General features: G+C 34.1%; 1 protein-coding gene across 2 annotated transcripts in view; it reads left to right on the top strand.

The window, feature by feature from the left end:
• The window catches only part of USP9X (ubiquitin specific peptidase 9 X-linked), a 92,668-nt gene that overhangs the window by 5,732 nt on the left and 61,143 nt on the right, over positions 1 to 25,793 (top strand). Inside the window, exons 3-13 of one of the 2 annotated variants that reach the window (XM_057717738.1) lie at positions 821 to 900; positions 2,621 to 2,733; positions 3,963 to 4,181; positions 6,551 to 6,666; positions 7,177 to 7,428; positions 7,505 to 7,643; positions 9,155 to 9,307; positions 10,216 to 10,320; positions 14,991 to 15,197; positions 16,887 to 17,023; positions 18,193 to 18,326. In XM_057717738.1, coding sequence (XP_057573721.1) covers positions 821 to 900; positions 2,621 to 2,733; positions 3,963 to 4,181; positions 6,551 to 6,666; positions 7,177 to 7,428; positions 7,505 to 7,643; positions 9,155 to 9,307; positions 10,216 to 10,320; positions 14,991 to 15,197; positions 16,887 to 17,023; positions 18,193 to 18,326 — 1,655 coding nt within the window. Of the gene's footprint in view, positions 1 to 820; positions 901 to 2,620; positions 2,734 to 3,962; positions 4,182 to 6,550; positions 6,667 to 7,176; positions 7,429 to 7,504; positions 7,644 to 9,154; positions 9,308 to 10,215; positions 10,321 to 14,990; positions 15,198 to 16,886; positions 17,024 to 18,177; positions 18,327 to 25,793 lie in introns of both variants that reach the window. The other variant, XM_057717737.1, reaches the window with a different exon arrangement.

Below are 25,793 nucleotides of genomic sequence, written 5' to 3'. Positions count from 1 at the left end.
ACTTCTTATGCTCACTCAAGGACCAAGTTGCATGTTAGCAAATTTGCAGGGGGAGAGAAACACAAATGATGTTTTTTTATGTAAATGAAAACAATGAGAAAGGGTGGTATACATTTGTTTCTAATAGATTATGTGGTCGTGGAGCACTTTATCAAAAGGGGGGTTTTGGAGCACTGGATGAGTTGGGTAGTAGGGAGGATGAAGGGGTAGGAAGAGGATGGACTCCCAGATGGTTGGGCCACTGGCACTGGGACTATAGAAAGGACCACCTGGGTGTATGCTGCATCCTTGTTTGAGGGAGGAGGGTGCCTGTGGAGGCATAAAGACTTGGAGACCTACATCTAACTTAACCTTCAGGAAAAGTTGATGAATTGAAGCAGAAATCGGTCATTTGCCACCTAGATTTTTTCTTCTTTGTGAGAAAGTTGATGACAACTAAGAGATTCATCGTGTCTCCTTTAACCTTAATCCTGAAAGAGCACTTTCCTATGAACTCTTAACAATAGGTATCCATTTAAGTGATATTTGATTATTTATAGTAGTTTTATATTGTTATTAAAATAATTTTATTTTCTACCTCCTCTCATTGCTATATCTTTTGTTTGACAGTTCCTTAAAAAATTTTTGTTTGTAGAGACAACAGATGACGCTTATTCCCACAAAGCAGATATTCAGCTGACCTTGTGGTTTTAATATTTTAGTGTCATTTTAATATTAATATTTTCAAGGTGAGGTGAGTAATTGTAATTAGTAACTCATTTATAATGCGTCTTTCAGTGTTCAACCAATAAACATCTTTTTATATTATCAAAACTCTTAGGCCTCGATGGGTGGTTCCAGTTTTGCCGAAAGGGGAATTAGAAGTGCTTTTAGAAGCTGCTATCGATCTTAGTAAAAAAGGTGAGTTTAAATGTTGTTATGCTTTCCATAATGTATGCTACTAGATAATAGTTTCACTTCATGTCTGAAGATTTTTTCTGTATATTCCTAGACTAGAACATTTAACTAAGCTTTCTTGCTATGGCTTATGATTTGTACCTAGAGCAAGGGTTCATATCCTTTGGACAGCCTTCAAGGATGTTTGTGAACTATATGAAGTTATACATAAAATTTGTGTATATTCATATTTAAACTGTTTAGCTTATGAATTGATTATTTTTTAATACACAGAAAAGGTTTGGTTTTTCTTTAAAAGAAAAAAAGACCTGAAAGATGAGGTCCTGTGTTAATTTAAAAAAAAAAAAAAAAAAAAACCAATAAAAACGAATCGTGTTTTTTGTTCTTGTCTAGAAGTAAAAGCTTAATTTTGGGATTAATCATTTTTTTCTCAATGACTGGTTTTCTTTAGGTGCAATTGAATGCTGTTAGCAAAGGGTTACTATAGTAATATCTACTCATTTTTAAGGCATTGGAGATTAGAATAAACAGCAGTGACATTTCAGTTTCTGAAATAGGGTAGCCGTGGATATGTTCTAATTATCAATAGGAATTATCACAATTGAAATTCATTATTGTAAAAATAATTGTCTTTAGTGCCTTGCTTAAGTCTGTCTCATTCCATGGCAAGGGTAAAATTTCCTTGTCTTATAGTAATTACCCTTTTTCATTTAAAGAATGTGTCTTTACACCTTAATTAATCTTTAAAACCAGTATAGCTATGAAAATGCATTATCAGATTACGATTGTTTTTCACCACTCAGATTTCTTTTGTTCATTTATACGTTTATTCATCAATTCAGATTTTTGAAAACTTCTGTCCTAGGCATGTTTTAGGTCCTGACTGTACAATGATAGGTAAAAACACAGTGGTATTTCATTTAATATCATTGACATTCACTGGACATGCAGTCCCCCCCCCCTCACCCCATACTTCTTTGGGACCATAGTTTACTTTAATTTTAGGCAAGGTTCAGATTTTTTAAAGTATAGTACTGGGTTTAAATGTCGTGTCTTTTGTACAACCAAAATTGAATAATACTTTATATGCAAATTGAATGGATTTTCATTTTGTCATTGAGTTAAAGATTTTTTTGTGTGTGTTTGGGGGCACATAGCTCTGTTGCTTTTCTAAAATCAGATTAAATTAAAGAAAGATATAAAGAAGCATAGATGTTGAGCCAGTGAAAGAGACTAATAAGGAAGATGATAATTTATCTTTAGTCGATGAAACTCTTCTGTAGAATAGTATAATAGCATTTGATGTCAAATGAATAATTTACAACCAAAGTGGGGTTTTAAAAATAGTTGAGAAATAGCATTTTTTAAGTTTTAAAGTTTGTTGTCAGAGAATAAAATACTGTGAAGTATTTAAATCCCCTATCACATGGTACCCATAATCATTTTGTATTTAAGGTCAGTCCAATGTCATAATTTGAAATATTTTAAATTCATCTTAATGTTACTTTGCATATTGTTCTTTTATACAGTTAAGTATTTCTGAAATTCATTGAAGATTATTTTTGTTTCTTTACCTTTTTGACTCTTATAGATAATTTTTCCAAAGCTAGCCTGCATTTGTTATTGAATATTTTACAATTATTACTTTTTATCATATAATTGGACACTATAAGACAACCAGAGAAATATTTTGTTTACATTAATTTTTCTTTCCTTTTCTTAGGCCTTGATGTTAAAAGTGAAGCATGTCAGCGTTTTTTTCGAGATGGGCTAACAATATCTTTTACTAAAATCCTTACAGACGAGGCAGTTAGTGGCTGGAAGTTTGAAATTCATGTGAGTCTTTCATTTCAATTTTAAAAATCAGATTTATATAGTGATGACTGTGTTTTCTTATATAGTATATTTGGTTATATATTTTATCTGTTAATTAAAGGATTTTAAAATGAGAAACTTTAAAAATACTTTTTATAAGTTATAATTTCTCTTGAAAGAAGCATGAGCATTTAGAGTATGAGATTTAGAGTTAGAAAACATTGGTTTGATCTGTCTCCTTTTTTCTCAAGTGCCTTGTGACTTTTGACGAGTCACCATATTTCATGGAAAACATGACACAATTGTGAAATGCCGCCACTCACTCATTTTATGTACCCCTGAGGAGGGAAAGCACCCAAAAGGGGGAATCTATTACCTGGGACACAAAGGGTCAATGCAGAGAAATAACCTTAACATACAGAAGGAAACACCAAAGAAACCTGCACATTTCAACTTTGGCACCTGGTAGAGGGGGAGAAAATCTCTTGAAAATTTAAACCACAAGCCAATATTCAAACAGTTTTGAAGCCTGAATTCAAATCATAGTTGTGATACAAAAAATATCAAATGGAAGTCTCACACCTTCACTCTAGGTAAATGCACTATGCATTGATTATATGATACAATGAGATTCCAGAGATCTTAAAAAGTGAAAAAAATGTGTATTTTTAGATTACAGAACCATAATTACTCCAAGTCTCTGTTCCTTGTTTATAATATGGAAATGTCATAAATTGTGAAGCAGTTATTTTTATGCCATGAACTCTTTCTCAAATATAACCATAGCATAAAAATACCAGCATTTTCTAATTCAACCTGTAAGTTTTTAAGTATAGAATGGAAACTTTGGGAGTCATATCAAACTTTTGCATTGAGGCTTAGGTAGCACACCTGCTCCATCTTGGATATTTGATACATCGTTTAGATTTTAGAATTGTTGCCTCTAGTTAAAAAATTGCATAGAAAAGAAGTGGTAATTTGCACCTTGTCTGGGGACATAGAGCAATGCCTACTTCATTTTGTAAGCCATTGCAAATGGCTTTTGGAAGTAGGTACTATATAAATTATAAAGTAAATGCTAATTTCTTTTTTTAATATATCAATTTGATCCCAATATTAGTAAAATTAAATATAATGCAAATGATCAGTATAGAACAATTGAGAGGTCATTGTTAAGATAATTAAAATTGGAAGATATTTCTGTTTGGTACGTTTTGATCTCATTAATTGCCTTTTCCTTTATATAACAGAGGTGTATTATCAACAATACTCATCGCCTGGTGGAGCTATGTGTGGCCAAGTTGTCCCAAGACTGGTTTCCACTTCTAGAACTTCTCTCCATGGCCTTAAATCCTCATTGCAAATTCCATATCTACAATGGTACACGTCCATGTGAATCTGTTTCCTCAAATGTTCAGTTGCCTGAAGATGAACTCTTTGCTCGTTCTCCAGACCCTCGATCACCAAAAGTGTGTTGGTTTGTTATTTTCAAAGTTAAATATTGCATTTGTTTTGCTCTGCTATAGAACTTTAAATGATCTGAACCTCCTGTTAACATGGAGGAGGGTAATTTCACGTTGCTCTTAAAGGGATTTTGCATTATTATTATTTTGTAATTTAAAAATATTTTTGGCTTTTTCCATGTAGTTAGTCCCCATTGTCTTCTTGGGAAATAGTCACAATTTGGGTTAATGTGAAGCAGAACATTTTTTTTCTTTCAAATAAGAGTAGATTACTTCTTTGACCAAGGCCTGTCTAATGTGTCGTAAAACTATGGAAATTACAAATGAAAGCAAAACAGCAAAACTTATAAATATCAATGAAATATGAATAGTATATAAATGTAAAAGTTCTCCAATGTAAACTTTCTATACCACCGTAAACAGAATGTACATTAAAAAATGCATCTCTAAACTGTACTTCTTTTAATAAGTAGTAAATAACCATATGTAGTTTTTAAATTTTAGAATTTAGGAAGACATTTTAACTTAATTTTTTGCTCTGTAGATCAATAATAATCTGTAAGAGTCTCAAAGGGAACAACTAGATTTAGGATGGCTTCTGGTTGAAGATATTTTTATATATCTTTCTTTGCGGCCTAGTCTTTCTCAAGTATTACTAATTTTTGAGTATTCGTAATTGCTTAAATGTACTTTGCAGCTGAAAAGATAAGGTTAACTTTAGACTGATTCTTTACTTTGTGCACATGTATATATACACTATGTTATATATACATAATTGTTGAGTATATCAGTCTAATAGTCTCATCCCAGTTACTGGAGAAATAAAAATACATTACATAATAAGTATGTACTTTCTTAAAATTGCTGAATGCCAAAAGAGACCTGGTGAATTAAATGTTCAGATTTTTTAAAATTTTTATTTTGTTAGCTTACTGATTTATTATTGCAAAATGAACATCCATGTAATCCATTCAGGTAAAGAAAAATGGTACATTGTTACTGCGCAGAAGCCCCTTTCACACTCCCTCCCAATCATTGCCCCTCTGTCCTTCCTAATGTTAATTAGTGTCCTAACTAATAAAATCATTTCCTTGCTTTTCTTTATAGCTAGACTCCAGCATATGTCCATAATCCCTGTAGTTTTGTCTATTCAAAAACTTTATGTGAATTAAACTGACAAATTCTATTGTATCTTACTTTATCTCAACAGAATCTGTTTGTAACAGATTTTTAATTGTTTTGATTTAGCCTTTTAAGGCCAAGTAAAAAGGAAAACATTATAATGAACTTACATAGAAACATGGTAGTTGATTTATTTTGAGAATTTAATTGATCTAGAGTCTGATAAAAATCATATCAAAACTACCATTGTGTCTCTTTAAAGCAGTTATCTTTTACTTAGCATTTTCCCTTTGTCCTGAACATTGTTTTTTGTTTGTTTGTTTTTAAATAGTTGTAGAAATTATTTTTGCTTAAGGCTTAAGTAGAGAAAGTGCCCATTTTTCTTTCTCCTTCTTGTTTTACTTCCCTCAGTGACTTCCAAAATGTGGCCTTTTAGAAGAAGGCAAGGAATAAAAGGTTATCTTAAGTACATGAATTTTTAGATACGTTTGATTCTTTTTATCTATATAAGCTTTCGATTCATTTTTAATTTTACATATAGGCATGCTTTTAACTACACAAACTGTTGCCTATCCCAGCTGCATTGTACTTGTGAGTTACTTGCTATCCATGAGGGAAGAGGTTGAAAGATAATTCATACTGTTGCATTGTGGTACCTCTAAGATGAGAACTGGGTGTATTCACATGAGTCAGCACAAAGCATCAACCAGCATGTTCTAGTTAGGAGTGAAAAATAGAATACCGGGGATAAGTTTTTAATGGATAGGTCATTCTTCGGCTTTAAGATTATTGTATTTCTAGGCTATTTGTAGTTATTCACAACTACAACAAAAAATAAATTCAAACAATATCTTAGGTTACCAAATATCTTTAGTTTTTTTTAAAGAGTCTTTTTATGCCCTTAAATTTTTTAAAATAGACCTTCAGATAGTAGGAAGGTATTTGCATATGTTGGGATCTCTGAAATAGAAGAGTGGCTTCTAATTCCTATTCTCCAGCTATATTGATTCAAACAAACAGCTGTGCCCTAGTGATCTCATCTGTACCACTGCTCATGCTTTTCTCTCACAGACAGGATTACTGTGAACAATATGCAATATTTCATGTCTTTTTTTTCAAAGGTGATTTTACATAATAATTTTCTTTTATTGAATTTCCTGTTTCTATTATGCTTCAATCAAGAAATTACTTCAGATAGCACTTTTCCCCCCAAAAGCAGGAAGGTAACTTTTTTATTAACTGTATTGTTGCAGGGTTGGCTAGTGGATCTTCTCAACAAATTCGGCACTTTAAATGGGTTCCAGATTTTGCATGATCGTTTTATTAATGGATCAGCATTAAATGTTCAAATAATTGCAGCCCTTATTAAGTAAGTTATGTTTTAAAATGAATCTTCAGTGCATTATAGAAATTGCTACTTAATTGCTTGCTAAAAATTGAGTTTCTTTTTTCAAATATGGTTTCTTTTTAGCTGGCAACTTGGATTTTTTTGTTTTTTTAAAAGGAATTAGTCTGGTTTATTTTATTTTTTGTAATTTATTATTATTTTAAAAATTATTTATTTGGCTGCGCTGGCTCCTCATTGCAACATGCCAGATCTTTGTTGCTGCATGCGGGATCTTTGTTGTCTCGTGTGGGATCTTTAGTTGTGGCATGTGGGCTCTTAGTTGCAGCATGTGGGATCTAGTTCCCTGACCAGGGATTGAACCCATGCGCCCTGACCAGGGAGCACGGAGTATTAACCACTGGACCACCAGGGAAATCCCCGGATTTTTTTTTTTTTTTTTTTTTTTTTAAGTAATAGAAATAGTCTGAGTTCAGTCCTAGTTGATTGTAAGAAATTGAATATTAAAAGAGATTTTTGTCTTTCTTGTTTCAGACCATTTGGACAATGCTATGAGTTTCTCACTCTTCATACGGTGAAAAAGTACTTTCTTCCAGTAATAGAAATGGTTCCTCAGTTTTTAGAAAACTTAACTGATGAAGAACTAAAAAAAGAAGCAAAGAATGAAGCCAAAAATGATGCTCTTTCAATGATTATTAAATCTTTGAAAAACTTAGCTTCAAGGGTTCCAGGACAAGAAGAAACTGTAAAAAATTTAGAAATATTTAGGTTAAAAATGATACTTAGGTAAGATATTTATCTCTTGTAATAATTATTTATGCGAATGTTTAGAATCATATTTAACACTGAATTTCTCTTATAGATTATTGCAAATTTCTTCTTTTAATGGAAAGATGAATGCACTTAATGAAGTTAATAAGGTGATATCTAGTGTATCATACTACACTCATCGGCATGGTAACCCTGAGGAGGAAGAATGGCTCACAGCTGAAAGAATGGCAGTAAGTCCTTTGATTCTACTTTCATGAGTAAGAATCCATCTAAGGCAAAAATCAGAATAGCTCTACTTAAAGTTAGTGATATTAACATTTTAAAGAAAACTGTGAAATTTGGGAGGTGTTTGGGTTGTTTTACAACTGTTAATCTTAAGAACTTTTTGTAATGACATGGTTTATTATTTGGTATATTTGGTGGTATATAATTGTTTGACAATGGGACGCTTAGCACATCTTTGGTAAACTTGCTGTTGAATGTAGGTGTTCTGAAATAATTATTAGCTTGTTGGGTGGGGGGTTGAAATTGAGTAAATAAAGGTGATTTGGGGAATAGATTAGGTAGTATTTGGTACCTATTGAATTAAGTGGCCTATTCATTTGATGAATTCCACTTAAAGATTTTAAAATAGGAAATATGATTACTGGAATAAGATACACACGAGTTAATGTTTTATTGTCATTGTAAGGACTTCACTTCAGCACTTACATTTATAACATTTTGATGTTGAAAGTTTAGGAAACTTTACCCTAGATATTTGCGTATGTTATAGTTTAAAAATGAATAAGAATGCCACTTAGATATTGGTTGAATAACTTTAGTGCATCCTGCCTGACAGTATTGAGGAGACATCTTTAAAAGAACTGTTCTTGACCTCAAAGAGGCCTCAGTTTAATAGGGAAAACGGTAATTAGAATGTGATAAAAGGTATGTGGAGGATGCCTAGACATTGGCCCTATGTTAGGGGCTCGGGTGGTAGACATCTGGTTTTGTGTATGTGATTTGTCTGTTCACCTTGTGGAAAGTCGAGCACAGAGCTACTCAGTGTGGTCTGGTTCTGGTCATTGAGCTGTTGCCAAGCCTAGATGAATACAGAAAATGGCATTAAGTGTTTAGAAACTTCTGTAGCAATTTGATATTGCCATATTTTAATTGTATTCTACAAAAATATCTGCCTGTAACAGATTAGAAGTAAAAATGGACCTGTATCAGCTGAGAAGTGTACCTCTTTCTCTAGCACATTTTGGGGCTAAATACTTTTTATCCTCATTAAGTTGAATACTGTAAAATCATACAGTGTGGACTATTAATTTTGTATTGTATCATGAGTTAGTTTTCTTTTGTTGGTTTAAATATTAAATAAATGCCTATCAAGCAATATAGTATAGTGTTAGAGAAACACAGACTTGGGAAGCTTGCAGCCTTGATTCAGATTCTGGTTCTAACACTTCCGAGCCTATTTACTTTTCTCTAATAGGGTAATATAGCCCTCATTAGGATTGTTTAGAAGATTAAAAAGATAACAGATAAGCAATAATAGTGTAATTGGTTAATAAATAAAAGCAAAAAGTTAAAAAGTACCTTTTCACCCAAATCAAAACTGGTATAAAAAGTCTAAAGATCCTAAAATGGGTCCTATACCCAGAGTTTTTAAATTCCTGCTGTTTAAAAGTGTGAACAATACTTTATGTATGTGTTTTTTTTAAAGCTTTGAAACAAGTTTTTGAATTCTATTTAGGAATGGATACAGCAGAACAATATTTTATCCATAGTTTTGCGGGATAGTCTTCATCAACCACAGTATGTAGAAAAGCTAGAGAAGATTCTGCGTTTTGTCATCAAAGAAAAAGCCCTGACTTTACAAGATCTTGATAATATCTGGGCAGCGCAGGTAAGGAATTTACAATGGTGGCTGTTAGGTTTGTAGAAGAAACATACTAGAAACTAAATAAATATAGTAGTTGTAGTGAAATGGGATGAAGACTTAATATTGTTCAACATTTAGTATGAGTAAATGCTTATTGTTTACAGAAGTCCTGTCAAGAATCTTTTTGAAATAGCCAATAGTATTTTTAAAATAAAAATATTCCATAATCTACTATATGTATTTGGTAAAGGTTGGCAATTTGTAGGTTTTAAATAAGAGGCAAACAGTAAAATAATAAGAAATGTCTATTGAGAGAGTATAAGACATCCATAATTGGTTTCTTCATATACTTGAAGAACTCCAATGTCAGGAGAGTTAAATCACTAGATTACTTATAAAAACCTGTAATGACTCAAAGGATTAATAGCTTTTATCAGGATAAGTAATCTTTGGTTTCAGAGATAAAAACTATGTGGTTCCTTTGATTATCTTAATGATAGGTTTCTATTCATGGATCACTTGGGAAGTATGGATGAGTTCTAGATTACGAAGCTTTGTTTATTGAATCTGTGGAAACCAAGAAAGCATTCAGTTTTGCCTTTGAGTGCCTAAGGTTCCAGTTTTGAAACAATACCACTGATGTGCCTTATTCTCCTATTCGCAGTGTTAAAATTGGCATGTTAAGTTCAATAAACTGTAATAAAAGTTCACATGAATTCCCAAAGTCTACATTAACCATGTATATCAAGAAAGTGAGTTGTCAGGTTTTATATGGCTGTTCTAAAACATTTAAAATGTTAGGAATTTTCTTAGGTTACACAGTTAGATGGAGATGGGAATACTTTATTAATTAATAATTGTCCACAGACAGTATATGCTACTTATTGCTGTTCAAATTTTAGTATACTCTGATTTTTTTGGTTTTTCAATAGGCGGGGAAGCATGAAGCCATTGTGAAGAATGTACATGATCTGCTGGCAAAGTTGGCATGGGATTTTTCTCCTGAGCAACTTGATCATCTTTTTGATTGCTTTAAGGTAATAGTTAACATAGTATAGTAGTACAGTTTCATTTTTAAAGAATTAGTTCATTAGATCTATGAGTGGTTCTTACAATAAGTACTTAAATGGAAATCATTAAACAGTTTCTGGTGTGAAGGAATTGACCATTGTTTTCTTTTTGAATGAGAACTTGCTGTTCATTTTTATAATAGTAGCTGCCCTCAAAAATAAGGATTTTTTTTTTTTTTTTTTAAACTCAGATTGTCAATTTGGATTCCTTTCCCCTAGGAGTTTGTGTTTTTATTATAGGTTCAAGTGAACTGTAGGACTGCAGGGAATGATAATTGGTTGCAATGAAAAATAAGAGTCAATGGCAAGGACTACCAATACCTTGGTAGTGTGGAGTGATATGCACAACAGGCAAATTGGAAATACAATTCATGGACTTAATAGAAATGTATATGTAACTCATAAGGTAGCCCAAGAGCTCCTACAGTCATATCTGCATTGGTGCCATCATGCACTTTAAAAAAAAAAAATTTTATTTATTTATTGGCTGTGTTGGATCTTTGTTGCGGTGAGGGGGAGCCACTCTTCATTACACAGCTTCTCATTGCGGTGGCTTCTCTTGTTGTAGAGCATGGGCTCTAGGTGCATGGGCTTCAGTAGTTGCGGCACACAGGCTCAATAGTTGTGGCTCACAGGCTCTAGAGCACAGGCTCAGTAGTTGTGGCACACAGGCTTAGTTGCTCCGTGACATGTGGCATCTTCCCAGACCAGGGATCGAACCCATGTTCCCTACGTTGACAGGTGGATTCTTAACCACCACGCCACCAGGGAAGTCCCCGCCATCATGCACTTTTTAGGCCATATTGTGTAGTGGTCTCTCTCCAGTTACTAGTATTAGGTTTGTAAAAGCCAACTGTTTGAATTTGTGGATTAAGAACACAAGACGTTATGGCAGTGTTCACAAAAGCGCATTCTATTAACAACTGGCATTAGATCACGAAGGTATCTTGTTAAAAATAACAATTTTAACAGTTATGCTGACTGCTGGTGGGAACATAAGTTCCTACAACCACTTAGGAAAATAGTTTGGTGTTTCTGGAAAAGTATAAGATTTTCATGACTTAATCAGTTTAAGTTCTGAATATATACTCTAGGGAGACTCATACATATGTGCACCGGGATACACATTCAGTATTTATAGCAAAAGTATTTGTAATGGCTAAAAATTGCTATGTAAGATGGATGAATTGTGGAATGTTCATATAATGAAACATAACAATGAGAATGAGAAAATTTGAGCAACTCAGCCACAAGGTTGAGTTTAATAAACAGAAGGTTGAAGAAAGGAATGAAGGCACACAAGAATTTATATACCTTGATTGCATTAACATAAACTTCAGAAATAGACCCAGCTAGCTTCTGGAGTGCTGCTTACCATAATATTTTTGACCTGGGTAATAGTTACATAGATGTTTACATTATGTACCATAATGTGTATGTTTGTGCCTTTCTTGGTATGTATTTCACAACTGAAGAAAAAATACCAATTACTGGCTTCCACCAAGGCCAATTAACTCTGAGTTGCTAGGTATGGGGCCTGAGAGTCTATTTTAAGCAAGATTCTCAGATGAATCTTAACTACATTAAAGTTGTACATCACTGCCTTATGGAAAAATTAAGTTTGAAGTACGTCAAAGGCAGCTAAGGAAATAATAGAATCAGTTACGGTGGGTACTCTAAAGTTAATTGCTGTTCATTTTTAATTTGGAGATGACTTATGAAATGATGGTACATGACCAGAGAGGACCATAATGGGAAAAGAAAGAAGAGGTTGATTGTTATTACATTCTCTGGACCCTCCATCCCCTCTTCTAAGAGTGGTCTAAATACAACAATAGTCTAAATATAAAAATAATTCCATTATCTATGCTCCCCTCCCCTTGGCTTAATAGATGTTTATTGAGCACTTATTATTTGATAACAAGAGCAGTTTTTTGAGGTGTTGGTAAAACCAGCATTCTTATGGAGTGTGTCTTGAAACTTTCTACTAAAGATGATTCAAAGGAAACATGAAATCCAGGTCACTTTGCAGTTCTTTATAGAGTGCAACCAAATGATTTCAAAACTTACTGATCAGATGTATGTACTTGTCTAGTTTTTTGGTGTTTGAATTCTAATTAAGTCTTCATTCTTCAAAGTGGTTATACCAGTTTACAGTCCTATCAAGAATTTGACACCCTTGCCAGCACTTGTTTTTGTCAGAATTTGGGATTTTTGACAGTCTGCTTGGTATGAAATGTTACCTCATTGTGGTATTGGTTTCTATATCCTTAATCACTAATGAAGTTGAACATCTTCTCATATGCTTCTGTTCTCCTTTTGCATATGTGTGAGAAGCCTGTTCAAGTCTTTTGCCTAATTTTTCCCTTTTGAGTTTTGTACTTTTTTTTATTGATTCATAGGAATTCTTGGCATATTCTGAATGCTAGTCTTTATCAGTTCAAGTGTTACAAACTGTGGGGCTTTTTTGTTTGTGGCTTTGGATAAACAGGTGTTCTTAATTGATTCCTGCTTTTCATATTTAATGATCTTAGTATATATCTGTTAGAGATGAGTACATGAACAAAAACTTCACAATATTATCGTGCCTAAAAACTAATAATTCCTTAATATTGTCAAATAGTGATGAAACTTCCAGTTGTCTCATATCATACTTTATTTTTTTTTTAATAAATTTATTTATTTTATTGGCTACGTTGGGTCTTTGTTGCTGCGAGTGGGGGCTCCTCACTGTAGTGGCTTCTCTTGTTGCAGAGCACAGACTCTAGGCGCGTGGGCTTCAAAAGTTGCGGCACACGGGCTCAGTAGTTGTGGCTCATGGGCTCTAGAGCACAGGCTCAATAGTTGTGGTGCACGGGCTTAGTTGCTCCACAGCATGTGGAATCTTCCCAGAGTAGGGCTCGAACCCATGTCCCCTGCATTGGCGGGTGGATTCTTAACCACTGCGCCACCTCGGAAGTCTGATCATACTTTATTTTTGAAGTTTGTTTGAATTAGGCTCCATAGTTTGTAATCAGTTGCATATGTCTTTTAAGTCTCTTTGAGTCTACAGTTTTCCCCTTTGTCATTTGTTTTTCCTTGTAAATTATTTGTTGAGGAAACTGGATTGACTATTGCTTTTTTGTATATCAAAAGTATGATACAGAGGCTTTTTTGTTGTTGATCTTTTGCTAGGATATATCCTAGGTGGTGATGTGCTCTTCCTTTAGGAGGCACGTAACACTTGCTGGTTTCTCTCTTTAAAATGTTCTTGTGATATAATGCAATATTTCAGTCTTTTCTTATATTCTTAGCAGCTTTCTCATATTCTTTTCATAATTTTAAGGGGTCTAGGAGGAATGAGAAGTATGCACTCCAGTTGACTTCCAAGATATCCTGTATTTATCACATTGTAAATGTCTATATAATAATTCCATTGAAAGGATCCTCTGTAATTCATTTAATCATCCTTCTATTTGCCATTAGGTTGATTTCAGTTTATGTTCCAGTAAACACTGATTACCAACTTTATACATACACCTTTTCTCATGTTATTTAGCAATATCCCTGGCCTCTATCCACTAAATGCCACCAACACACATACACAAAGACCCCACTGTATAAACTGCGTGTTTAAAAGGTACCATTTTAGAAAGGTTTTTTTTGTTTTGTTTTGTTTTTTCCATTTTAGAGTTTTTAAACGAGTATTCTATCTTCTAAATTGAAATAGCATTGTATCATTTCTGTTCTGTATAAGTTAAAAACTTCTTGGATAATAACAGACTGTTATGGACTTTTTTTTTAATATAACTATTTACTGGCTGCGTTGCGTCTTCGTTGCTGCGCGGGCTTTCTCTACTTGTGGGAAGGGCGGGGGCTGTTCTTCATTGGGGTGCATGGGCTTCTTATTGCGGTGGCTTCTCTTGTCGTGGAGCACGGGCTGTAGGTGCGAGGCACACGGGCTTCAGTAGTTGTGGCGCACAGGCTTAGTAGCTCCGCAGCATATGGGATCTTCCCGGACCTGGGCTCAAACTCATGTTGCCTGCATTGGCAGGTGGATTCTTAACCACTGCGGCACCAGGGAAGCCCCTTGTTATGGACTTTGTTTTTAAATGTGTGTAATGCACATTGCTCTATAAAAGGCTTTTTTCATTTATTATGAAAATCTTTGTATATCAAGTTGTCTTTAACATCTTTTAATATAATTTTAAAGGTGCAAATGACAGACTGAATCTAAGGCAGTAGTTTTCAACAAGAGGCTGTTCTGCTTCCCAGAGATACGTGGCAATACCTGGAGATATTTTTGGTTGTCACAGCTAGGAGGAGGAGTTGCTACTGGTTTCTAGTGGGATAGAGGCCAGGGGTGCTGTTAAACTTCCTACAATGCATGTGACAGCCCCCCACAAATAGTTTTCCAATCTAAAATGTTGGTAGTACCAAGGTTGAGAAACTCTAATCTACAATATTTAAGTATAAATGGAGATTTTTTTGTTTTTCCTGGAGTTTGAATCTGCCCTGTCATATCGCTTAGATACGACTTGAATGATTCTGTGCTCAGCTGTGTTGTTTTTCTGATGAATATAGTTTATCTGGTGACAATTGTAAGCAGTGACGAATAAATATGTGTTGTTTCTGTTCATTTAAAAATTTTTTTCTAGGCCAGTTGGACAAATGCAAGTAAAAAGCAGAGAGAAAAGCTACTTGAGCTGATACGTCGTCTTGCAGAAGATGATAAAGATGGTGTGATGGCACACAAAGTGTTGAACCTCCTGTGGAATCTGGCCCATAGTGATGATGTGCCGGTAGACATCATGGACCTGGCTCTCAGTGCCCACATAAAAATACTAGATTATAGTTGCTCCCAGGTAAGGGTATGCTGCCTTGCTCACTTTTTGTGACCCTTCTCCTTCACGATGAGGATGGCTTATAGAATAGTTTCGGGTTTTTCTGATATTTTCATTTTTGAAGTGATCTTCAAGAATTGACATACTTTGTTCATGTAAGTCCGCCGTCCTCTTAGGTCTCTATGTCTAAGTTTTGTGCATCATCTAAAAGCATTTTAGTCTTCTTGGTAGGAAGACAGTATAAACAAAACAAGTTATGTAGTGATGGTAGTGTCAGATGTATGGTGCTGAAATACCAGTTTCAAATATCAATAGATCATAAGATATTAAAGCTGATTATGGACTTTAGAGGTAAGAGAAGTTAGGTTTTCTTTGCTTCTTTAGGGAAGCTAAGAAAAATTAATAGAATTTCCTAAACACTAAAACATTTAGTGCCTTCCCTATGAGCAAATCATACAACAGCTTCCCTGCATTCTAACTTGTAGCATGTGTATCTTCATGGTAAATTCATGGTAAAATGAATATTGCTGAATAACTAATTTCCTACTTGTTAAAACTATTTGCTGTACTGATGAACTGAAACTTAGGAACTAATAAGCTCAGAGAAAAACAAATATCAAATATTAACACATATATGCGGAATATAGAAAAATGGTACAAATTAACTGGTTTGCAAGGCAGAAATAGAGACACCGATGTAGAGAACAAACATATAGACATCAAGTGGGGAAAGCGGGGAGGGTTGGGGGGGAATGAATTGGGAGATTGGGATTGCCATATATACATTACTAATAAGAAAAAAAAAAAAACCAAATTCTACACACTAAATATACACAGTTTATTGTATGTTAAAAAAAAAAACTAATAAGCTCAAGTAGGTGTTGTTTTTGTTGTTGTTGTTTGTTTTTTTTATACTAGTGATAGTTCATTAAGTATTTGGTATATCAAATAGTAATAAGAACCTTGCGTTTTAATTATTTCATTAAATAGACAAACACAAAATAAAAATAATCCGAATTTAAAGTTGTTAGGTACACAAACCTGCAGTTCTTATTACTATTGACTCAGGGAAGGAGTAAATAAAGTATGAGAAATAAAATATGTTTGAAGTAATTTTGATTTTATAACATTAAGTTTTAATTGCTTATACCTGTTTCTGTCTCGTGTGTATGTGGATATGTTCTTATTTTTATTTTTGGTGAATTTTTTTCAATCAGTTCTCATATTATTTTCATGGTAAAATGCAAATTTTCAATGTTCCTTACTATGCTAAAAACAAATCCATACAGAGTAGCAATTTTATACAGTTACATATTATTTTATACAGAGTTACATACTATTGCTGGATTTTAATATGTGGTTAGAATCTCTTAAAACATTGGATAAAGCTAAATGCCTACCTCCTGGCAACTTTTAAAATCAAACTTTCTGTCACTGTGCTTAATACCTTTCTGTAGATATATCTGAACCCATGTCATGTTGAGTTTTTATAATAGAGTGTTTTACTTTGGGGAGTTTTGGTAGTATACGTGGAATAAAAGCATAGTTAAAGCAGATTTTTATTATTATTAAATTCTTTATTGCAATTACAGCATAATCTGTATGATGCTAATCTTATAAGAAAAGCTCTATTTGTAATTCTGAAACTAATTTGAAGGTGGAATTCTCCTGAGTATTGACCCATATAAAACATTGAAATTGTTTTCTAAGGACCGTGACACACAGAAGATACAGTGGATAGATCGCTTTATAGAAGAACTTCGTACAAATGACAAATGGGTAATTCCTGCACTGAAACAAATTAGAGAAATTTGTAGTTTGTTTGGTGAAGCACCTCAAAATTTGAGGTAAGACTTTTATCAGAAAATTTCAATATTTTTATTTGTGTTTTATTGAAAAGAAATGGCATTATCAGTTGGTGAAAGCAAGTTTTTAAAAAGAAAATTAGAGTTCGGGTGACAGGACGCTTACACATGGATTAAATTCAAACAAAAGAGGATTCCTTTATCATATCCACCTCTTATTGATGAGGAAGTAAGATACAATTTAATGATAAGTATCAGAATAAAGATGATAATATTGCCTTCACGTTATCTGTTCCAGCTCTTAAAACCAGAACGTACAAGAACAGATTATTCTAGTAACTAAAAGTTGGCATGTAAGATATTTAAAGTCAGCTATTTAACAGAAATTTAGCTAAAGTAAAGCAGAAAAAAGGTATTTTTAAACTATACCATGTCATCTTTCATCATTTAAACATACCTGCAATCTAATGTTTTGAAATTAACTTTAAAAATTGTTTAAAAAACCAATAGGTTTATTATACTGTGAAAACTTCTATGGTATGACATTTCAAAGTTAATAAAACATTAAATTTTTCAAAGTAAACCAATTATGGAAAAATAAGGTCTGTAAGAAATATATAATATGGATTAGGGGTAGATACTGGCAGAAAGGGAGACAAAGCAGCAAGGATAAAATGAAATGAGGAATGAGATTAATAGATACAACACATCACTGAAATTATCTGGCATACTTGCTAGAAATAAGAGATAATTCTGTACTTTGGCTGATAAATAAAGTTTTAATAAATAAAGCACTTTGATTAAATTCTCCACTACATTTACAACATAATCGTTGTGGTGCTAATGTTACAAGAAATGTTTCTACTTTATAATTCTGGAAATAATCATGTAAACATAAGTGTTTTGGTACTTATAGAAGTAGAATTTGGTCAGTGATTTTCCTATAGTGTGAAATTGGAGAATATTAATGCATATTTTTTGTATAAAGTAAGAATAGTGGAATTAATGTCTTATTTTTGAGGCATTGATTATTTTCTTTTAAATAGCTTAATATTGTCAGTAAAGAAAATAAATGGCCAAAAGTTAATTCTGTTATGAAGGAAACCATTTGAAGTTTTAAATTAGTAGCTAAGAATTTAGATTATATGAGCTCTTTTGATTACAACAGAGTTTAATTGCCTAATTATATTGTTAAGTTCTTCTCGTTTCAGTCAAACTCAGCGAAGTCCCCATGTATTCTATCGCCATGACTTAATCAATCAACTTCAGCACAATCATGCCCTAGTTACTTTGGTAGCAGAGAACCTTGCAACTTATATGGAAAGCATGAGACTATATGCTAGAGGTATGTATTGTAAGCTAACATCAACTGTGGAAAATAACAGCAGCTTCCCTTCCCAGCACTTATTTTTTCAGCATTTACCTTAGAAATGACAACAAATGTGTTTTTAAAGTTGCAAGGTAGTTGGTTTTATAAACTGTGTTTCTTTATGAGCTTGTGATCCACTTTTTCTCCCAAATCTTATACACCCTAAACTCCAGGCCAGCAGCATTTCAAGGCCCTTTACTAAGTGCTTGCCTTTCCCACTCTCCTTGTTGAATTGATTTCTTTTTCTTCCCTGCCTGGGAGCTCTGCCTGCCTGTACTACAATTGGTTGTTACCTTCCTGGGTATGTACTTGACTCATTTTCATCCTTTGTTTCCTTACTACCACCACCTTTATCTTTTCAAGAAAACTTTTGTCTCAGTCTGTTATTGCAAATATTATAGATCTTTTGTAATCCTAAGTGCGTGTTTCATCAGTTCTTTAGATGTTAAGAATTAAAAGTTTTATAAGAAAGAGATCAGAGGCTATTAGAATCCACATGTTTGCATTGGTTTTCCAAGTGGGAATTTGTTTTAACATGTTAAGGTAAAGGCTTCTATGGTGTCAACAGTCAGTTTTTAAGCGCCTGTCATGTGTGGAGCTCTATTTCAGTGTGCTTTAGCCCTCTGACAGTCGTTTGAGTCTGTGTGCTGCAGTACTGATTGGTTCTTAGTACATATTCCTCTGTCTTATGCCAAACTCATAGGCCCCAAAATAAACCCCAAAACTATCTTGTAGGCTTAAGTTTGTTTCCATAGCCATAGAAAGAAAACTTTATATTATCAGAGAGGTGGAATTGAACATACTGGTTACTGAACATACCACTCCTTTAATATGTTACAGTAGAGTCTGCAGAAGCCAGTATATGTATTAAAAATGAGGATATTTCTAATACTCATTATTTGAAGAGTTAGACTCTAGGCATTGTTGAATAAAATCTAAACCAAGGTGCTTATAAATCACAAGGTTTTTGCTTAACACTTAAGGTACATGCATACATTCCCATATAAAATTCAGATAGACATAATTGAAAAACTAAGCAGCTCTCAGATACCTGAACTGATTTTGTGACTCTGTTCTTCCATTTACCACTGTGGGCCAACTGAGCCCTCCTAGTTAATAGATTGAATAAGCAATCTAAGCATCAGGCAGCTGATAGGTACCAGGCAATAATCTTTTCTCATTTCAGTCCTAAGTTGCTAAGTAGCATGATAGAATAATCAGGGCACTATAGGCATGCAACCATATGATTTATGTTATGTACCAAATGCAAACAAAATCTGAGAGAGGCATAAGAGGTTTGCATGTAGTACTCCCAAGCAGTCAAGTATCTTGATTCAGTTTACTGTAACTCAGATTCTTGTTATGATGTCACCTCTTGCTGGTACAAAGCCCTCACAGATACCAATGCAGGCCTTACCCCAAAATGAAGGCTTAATATAAATCACATGTGTTGCATTGCTAATTTTTACTTTATCTGCATGTGGTGTTTCATTTAATATCATTGTCAGAGGTTGAGAACCCTCCTCTCGAGGCTGTCAGGAGATGATACACGTTCAATTCAGCCTCTTTAGGGTTTTCTGCTCCTTTGTAGTCAAATTTTACATGAGTCATGGCTTAATCTGTTTCATGGATTGAACGTCTTCAGACTTCAGTTTCCCCTTCTTATGTTGTATAAGCAAGAGATCTGAATCTGCCTAGTCAGATTGCCTAGCTTTGAAACGTGACCTAACACATTAGGTGTATGGCCTTGAACAAGTTATTTATGCTAAAATAATGCCTGGTACATAGTAAGCCCTTGAATTCTTATTGCTATTGATATGTTCCCCTGACTTTATTGACACCATACCTTCTGTTTGTCCTAACTTTGATACCTTTTCTTCCTCTATTATAGTACTCTTCTGATTAATACTGATCAGTCTCCAGATACTTAAATATGAGGGAGAAAGTAATTTTTAAAACTAGTAAGATTTCCCTATTAAAACAAACTTTTCACAGCATTTGGAAATCTAAAATAAATTACTTTTTAGCCTCTATATAATAAAAGTGTTGCGTGGATCCCATTAGGTATGATACATTATTCAGCAGGATAACATCAGGCTTCTAGTTTACTGATGCTCTCAATTTCTGATAAGTATTTCACCAACATCAAGTTTTTGTCCTGCCCATGTTTCATCTCTACTAGTATCTTAACCTTTTGGGGGAGAGGGAGCATTTCCTCAATGGTATGGTGAGCTGATTCTCCTTCCTGTTTTAACATTATTTAGATAAAGTAATGAAGTTACTAAAATTATCTTCAATTTTTACTCATGTTCTTATTATTGCCTTCGAGCACTGGTGCTTACCAAGTCATTCTTTTCTTTTTTAATTTTTATTTTTTTGGCTGCTTTGGGCCTTTGTTGCTGTGCATGGGCTTTCTCTAGTTGCGAGCGGGAGCTACTCTTTGTGGTGCGAGGCCTTCTCATTACGGTGGCTTCTCTTGCTGTGGAGCATGGGCTCTAGGCGCTTGGGCTTCAGTAGATGTGGCACATGGGCTTAGTTGCTCCACGGCATGTGGGATCTTCCTGGCCTAGGGATCAAACCCGTATCCCCTGCATTGGTAGGTGGATTCTAAACCCCTGCGCCACCAGAGAAGTCCCTAACAAGTCATTCTTTTAAAGTTTTTTATATGCATACAACAAAGTATAAAACCATCTTTCAGTTTTCATTTAAGTTTTATCTTATTGGTAGGATAGACTTTGTACTGACCTGAACACTTATAAAAGTTTTTTTACCATTTTTCCTGGTTTCTGGATAGAGTTGGAAGACTTGTCTTTATTGTAGGTCATATGTTTGCATTCTGTCTTCTAAGGACTGTCACTTTTAATTACCTCCTCATATACAAGGAAACCCCAATAAAATTAACAATTGAGTTATCAGAACATTGGAGGCCAGAGGCAGTAGGACAACTTACAAAGTGCCAGGGGCAGGGGAGAGACCTGGCAACTAAGAACCTTACATTCAGCAAAACTGTCTTTCAAAAATGAAGGCAAAGTAAAGACATTCTCAAACACTGCAATAATTTGTTGCTAGCCAACTTGCCTTAGAAGAAATACTAAAGGAAGTAATTAGGCTGAAAGCAAGTGACAGCAGACAGTAATTCAAAGGGGGGAAAAGGGAAATAGAAGACCTGAACACTATAAACTCATAAACTATATGTAAAAAATGTCTATAGAATACACCACCTGAAAACAGCAGAATGTATGTTCTTCTCACGTATATACAGAATATTCTTCAGGACAGGCCATACTCTAGGCTATAAGTAAGCCTAATTAACATTAAAAGCGTTGAAATTATACAAGTAGGATTTTTGTCCACAGTGGAATTAAATTATAAATTAAAAAGTAAATTTGGGAATTTCACAAGTGTGTGGAAAGTATACATTCCTTACTAACCAGTGGGTCAAAGATGAAATGACAAGTGAAATGAGAATATGCTGAGGTGAATGAAAAAGAACATAAAATGTCAAAACTTATGGAGTGTTCCTCAATCAGTGCTTAGAATTATACTGCAGAATTCCTATATTAAAGATAGCAAATCAGTAACATTTCACCTTCAAAAAGTAGAAGAGAGAAAACTAACCCGAAAACAAAAAGTAATTAATAAAGATTAGAGCGGAAGTAAGTGAAGTAGAGAAAATCAATGAAACTGAAAGTTGGTTCTTTGAAAAGGTCAGCAAAATTCACAAACCTTTAGTTAGGCTTAGTTGTGAAAGTCAGAAAAGGAGAGGGCATCACCACTAACTTTACAGAAATAAAAAAATAAGAGAATGCCAAATTACTGAAATTAACTCAAGAAGCAATTGAAAATCTGAATAGTTGTATAACAAGTAAAAAGATTGAATTAGTAATCAAAAAACTTCCCACAAAGAAAAGCCCAGAACCAGGTGGCTTCATTAGTGAATTTACTGAATATTTAAAGAATTAACACCAGTCCTTCACACATTCTTTCAAAAAGATAGAGGAACACTTCAAGGCTCATAGTATGTAACCATTATTACCCTGATACCAAAATAATACAAAGACATCAAAAGAAAACTACCTTTTTAACGTAGTCAAAAGTTCTCAAAAAAACAAGCAGAATCCGACAACATATAAAAAGGATTATGCACCAGAGCCAAATGGAATGTATGCCTGAAACACAATGTGGATTTGACAAAGTCAGTTGTAATACACCATATTAATAGAATAAAGGGCCAAAACTGAGATCATTTCAGTTATTGCAGAAAAAGCATTTGACAAAATCCAACACTTTTCATTATAAAAACATTCAACAAACTAGGAATAGAAGGAAATTTCCTCAACCTGATAGAGAGGGCATCTCAGAAAACCTACAGCTGACATCATACAGTTAATGGTGAACAACTGGCTGCTTTCCTCTTAGGATCAGGAATGAGACAAGGATGCCCATTCTACTGGAGATGCTAGTGAGATCAACTAGAAAACTATGTCTAATCATAGATGACACAATCTCATATACAGAAAATCCTAAAGAATCTGCTAAAATCTATTAAAACTAATAAATGAGTTCCCCTAGATTGCAGGAATTAAGATCAATATACAGGGACTTCCCTGGTGGTCCAGTGGTTAAGACTCCACACTCCCAGTGGTGGGGGCCCAGGTTCTATCCCTGTCAGGGAGCTAGACCCTGCATGCTGCAACTAAAAGATCCCATGTGCCACAACTAAGACCTGGCACAGCCAAATAAGTAGATATTTAAAAAAAAAAAATGCACAAAAATAAGTTGTATTTCTATACACTGGCAACGAACAATCTGATTAAAATAATTCCATTTACAATAGATAAAATACAGTTGGCTCTTGAAAATCTCGGGTTTGAACTGCACAGGTCCACTTATACACGGACGTTTTTTAATAGTAAACACTAGAGTACTGCATGATCCCTGGTTGGTTGAATCTGTGGATGCAGAGAGACTGCGGGTACAGAGGCTGAATTTGTTATACTTGGATTAACCCCTGGGTTGTTCAAGGGTCAACTGAAAACATATGAATAAATCTTTGTGGCCTTGAGTTAGGCAAAGAAAAATTGAAAGGATAAAAAACAGTGATTGGACTACATCGTAATTTAAACCTTAACTACTGCAAATGATACTATCATAAAAGTAAAATGACAACCTGAGAATGGGAGAAAATATCTGCAAATCATATATCTCATAAGGGACTTGTATCTTACAACTCAGCAATTAAAAGACATAACCCAGTTAAGAAAAGGGCAGAGGATCTGTGTAGACATTTCTCCAAAGATAAACAAATTGTCAGTAGACATATGAAAAGATGCTCAGTGTTAGTAGTTATTAGTGAAATGCAAATCAAAACTTCAATGAGATACTAGTACTTCACACCTACTAGGATGATAGAAATAAAAAAGACAACAGCAAGTGTTGGCAAGGTTGTGGAGAAATTAAAGCCTCTGTATGTTGCTTGTGTGATTATAAAGTGGTGCAGCCACTTTACTGAACAGGTTGGCAGTTCGGCAAAATGGTAAACATAGACTTTATCTTGTGACCCAATCCTAGTTATGTACCCAAGTTGAAGTGAAAACATACATCCATGAAAAACTTTTACATCAGTGTTCATAACAGCATTGTTCATAAAGTGGAAACAACTCAAATGTCCATTGTTTGAGTAATGGATAAACTATGTCATATATCAATACAATGGAATACTGTTCAACAATAATGTTGCAACATGGTTGAACACGGAAAATAATTATGTTAAGCGAAGAAAAGCCAGTCAGAAAAGACCACACATATTGTATGATTCCGTTCATATGAAATATCTCAAATAGACTTAAGGGTGGGGGTGAGGGGTGGGGAGTGACTGTGTGCAGAGTTTCTTTTTTAAGGTGATGAAAAATTTTGTGAATGTAGATTGTGATGGTTACATACCTCTGACTACAAAAACCATTGAATTGTACATTTTAGATGAGTAGGTTTTATGGTATTTGAATTATGTCTCAATAAAGATGCTTTTTAAAAAGTGAACTTCCTCTTTAACAAGTTATGAAATGGACTCTGGACAACTTGCAGATTATAATGACAAGAACCAGTTCATGTTAGCCTTAGCCATAGGCTAACTAATATTATTTATTTAGAGCTGAATGTTTACAGGGACAGCCACCAACCATCTTGTTTATGTTTTTTTATAAGCTCAACAGCTCCTCTGTAACAAAGTCTAGGGCCTTTCTATTCCTATTTAGCATAGAGGGATCTTCTTACTTCTTGACTTTTCTTGATTGTTGTTTGGGTTTCATTGAATGTTTTCAAGTCTCTTCCCTATGTTCAGAGTCCCAGCTCTTGATAAAGTGCTGCCACCTAAATAAAAGGGAGAGGATGCTAAAACTAGTGAGTAAGAGTTTGATAGACAAGCTATTTACATAGTCTCAAAGTCTCTCCCCACAAATTAATTAAAAAGAAAAATAGTAACTTTACAGTGGAGAAACCTGATGGAAACTACATTGACCAGGCGATCAAAGTTGAGCTGAGCATTGCCACAGAGTGAGATGCTGTTCCTCCTGATAATGATTCTTTGAGGAGGATATAGGGTCACTTCCGCGGTACTCTGCTGCCGAAATGCCTAGCCTGAATCTAATCATGAACAAGTATTAGAGGAGCCCGCATTAAGCAACATGCAACAAAATTGGCTCACAGTTTTATAGAAGGTCAAGAAATAGAATGTTGAATTTTCCAGATTAGAGAAGAATTAAAAGGCATGACAACTAAAAGCAATGTGTATTTAATCTTGGATTTGGAGAAAAGAAGGCATAAATGGACATTATTGGTAAAATGAAAATTGGAGATTTTTTTGGTTATCTTAAAGTGGGGGGCAGTTGGGCAAGGATGCTACTGGAATTTAGTGGGTAGAGGCCTGGGATGCTGCTAGATATCCTACACTGCACAGGGCAGTTTCACACAGCAAAGAATTATCTAACCCCAAATGTTAATAATGTGCTGTTGAGAAGCCTTGGGTTAGATAACACAATACTATTGTATCAGTGTTAATTTTATAACTATGTGTGGTTATGTAAGAGAATGTCTTTGTTACTCAGAAATACTCATTGCAGCATTTAAGAGTAAAGGGACATGTCGCCAACTCACTCTCAAATCGTTTAGGAAAATTATATACACATGCACATATAATATATGTGATGACTAGTCAAGCAGATGGGCAAAATGTAAACAACTGGTGATATGGGTAAAGGTGTGATGAGGGTTTCTTATATTATTTTTTAAAACTTAATTTTGAAATTATTAAAATTTCCCCTAAAAAAGAACCTGCTAAGTAAACAAAGCTGTGTGTAAACTCCTTGTTAAGGAAAAAAAAAAGTCCACTTTATTCAGATACTTTGGTGCTTTGAAAAAAGAAAATTGCTATATAGTGGAAGAGAA

This window comes from Hippopotamus amphibius, chromosome X (assembly GCF_030028045.1).
Source record: "Hippopotamus amphibius kiboko isolate mHipAmp2 chromosome X, mHipAmp2.hap2, whole genome shotgun sequence".
Taxonomy (NCBI): Eukaryota; Metazoa; Chordata; class Mammalia; order Artiodactyla; family Hippopotamidae; genus Hippopotamus; species Hippopotamus amphibius.
Note: the sequence above shows the minus strand (reverse complement) of the source record. Positions and strands in the feature narration are given on the sequence as shown.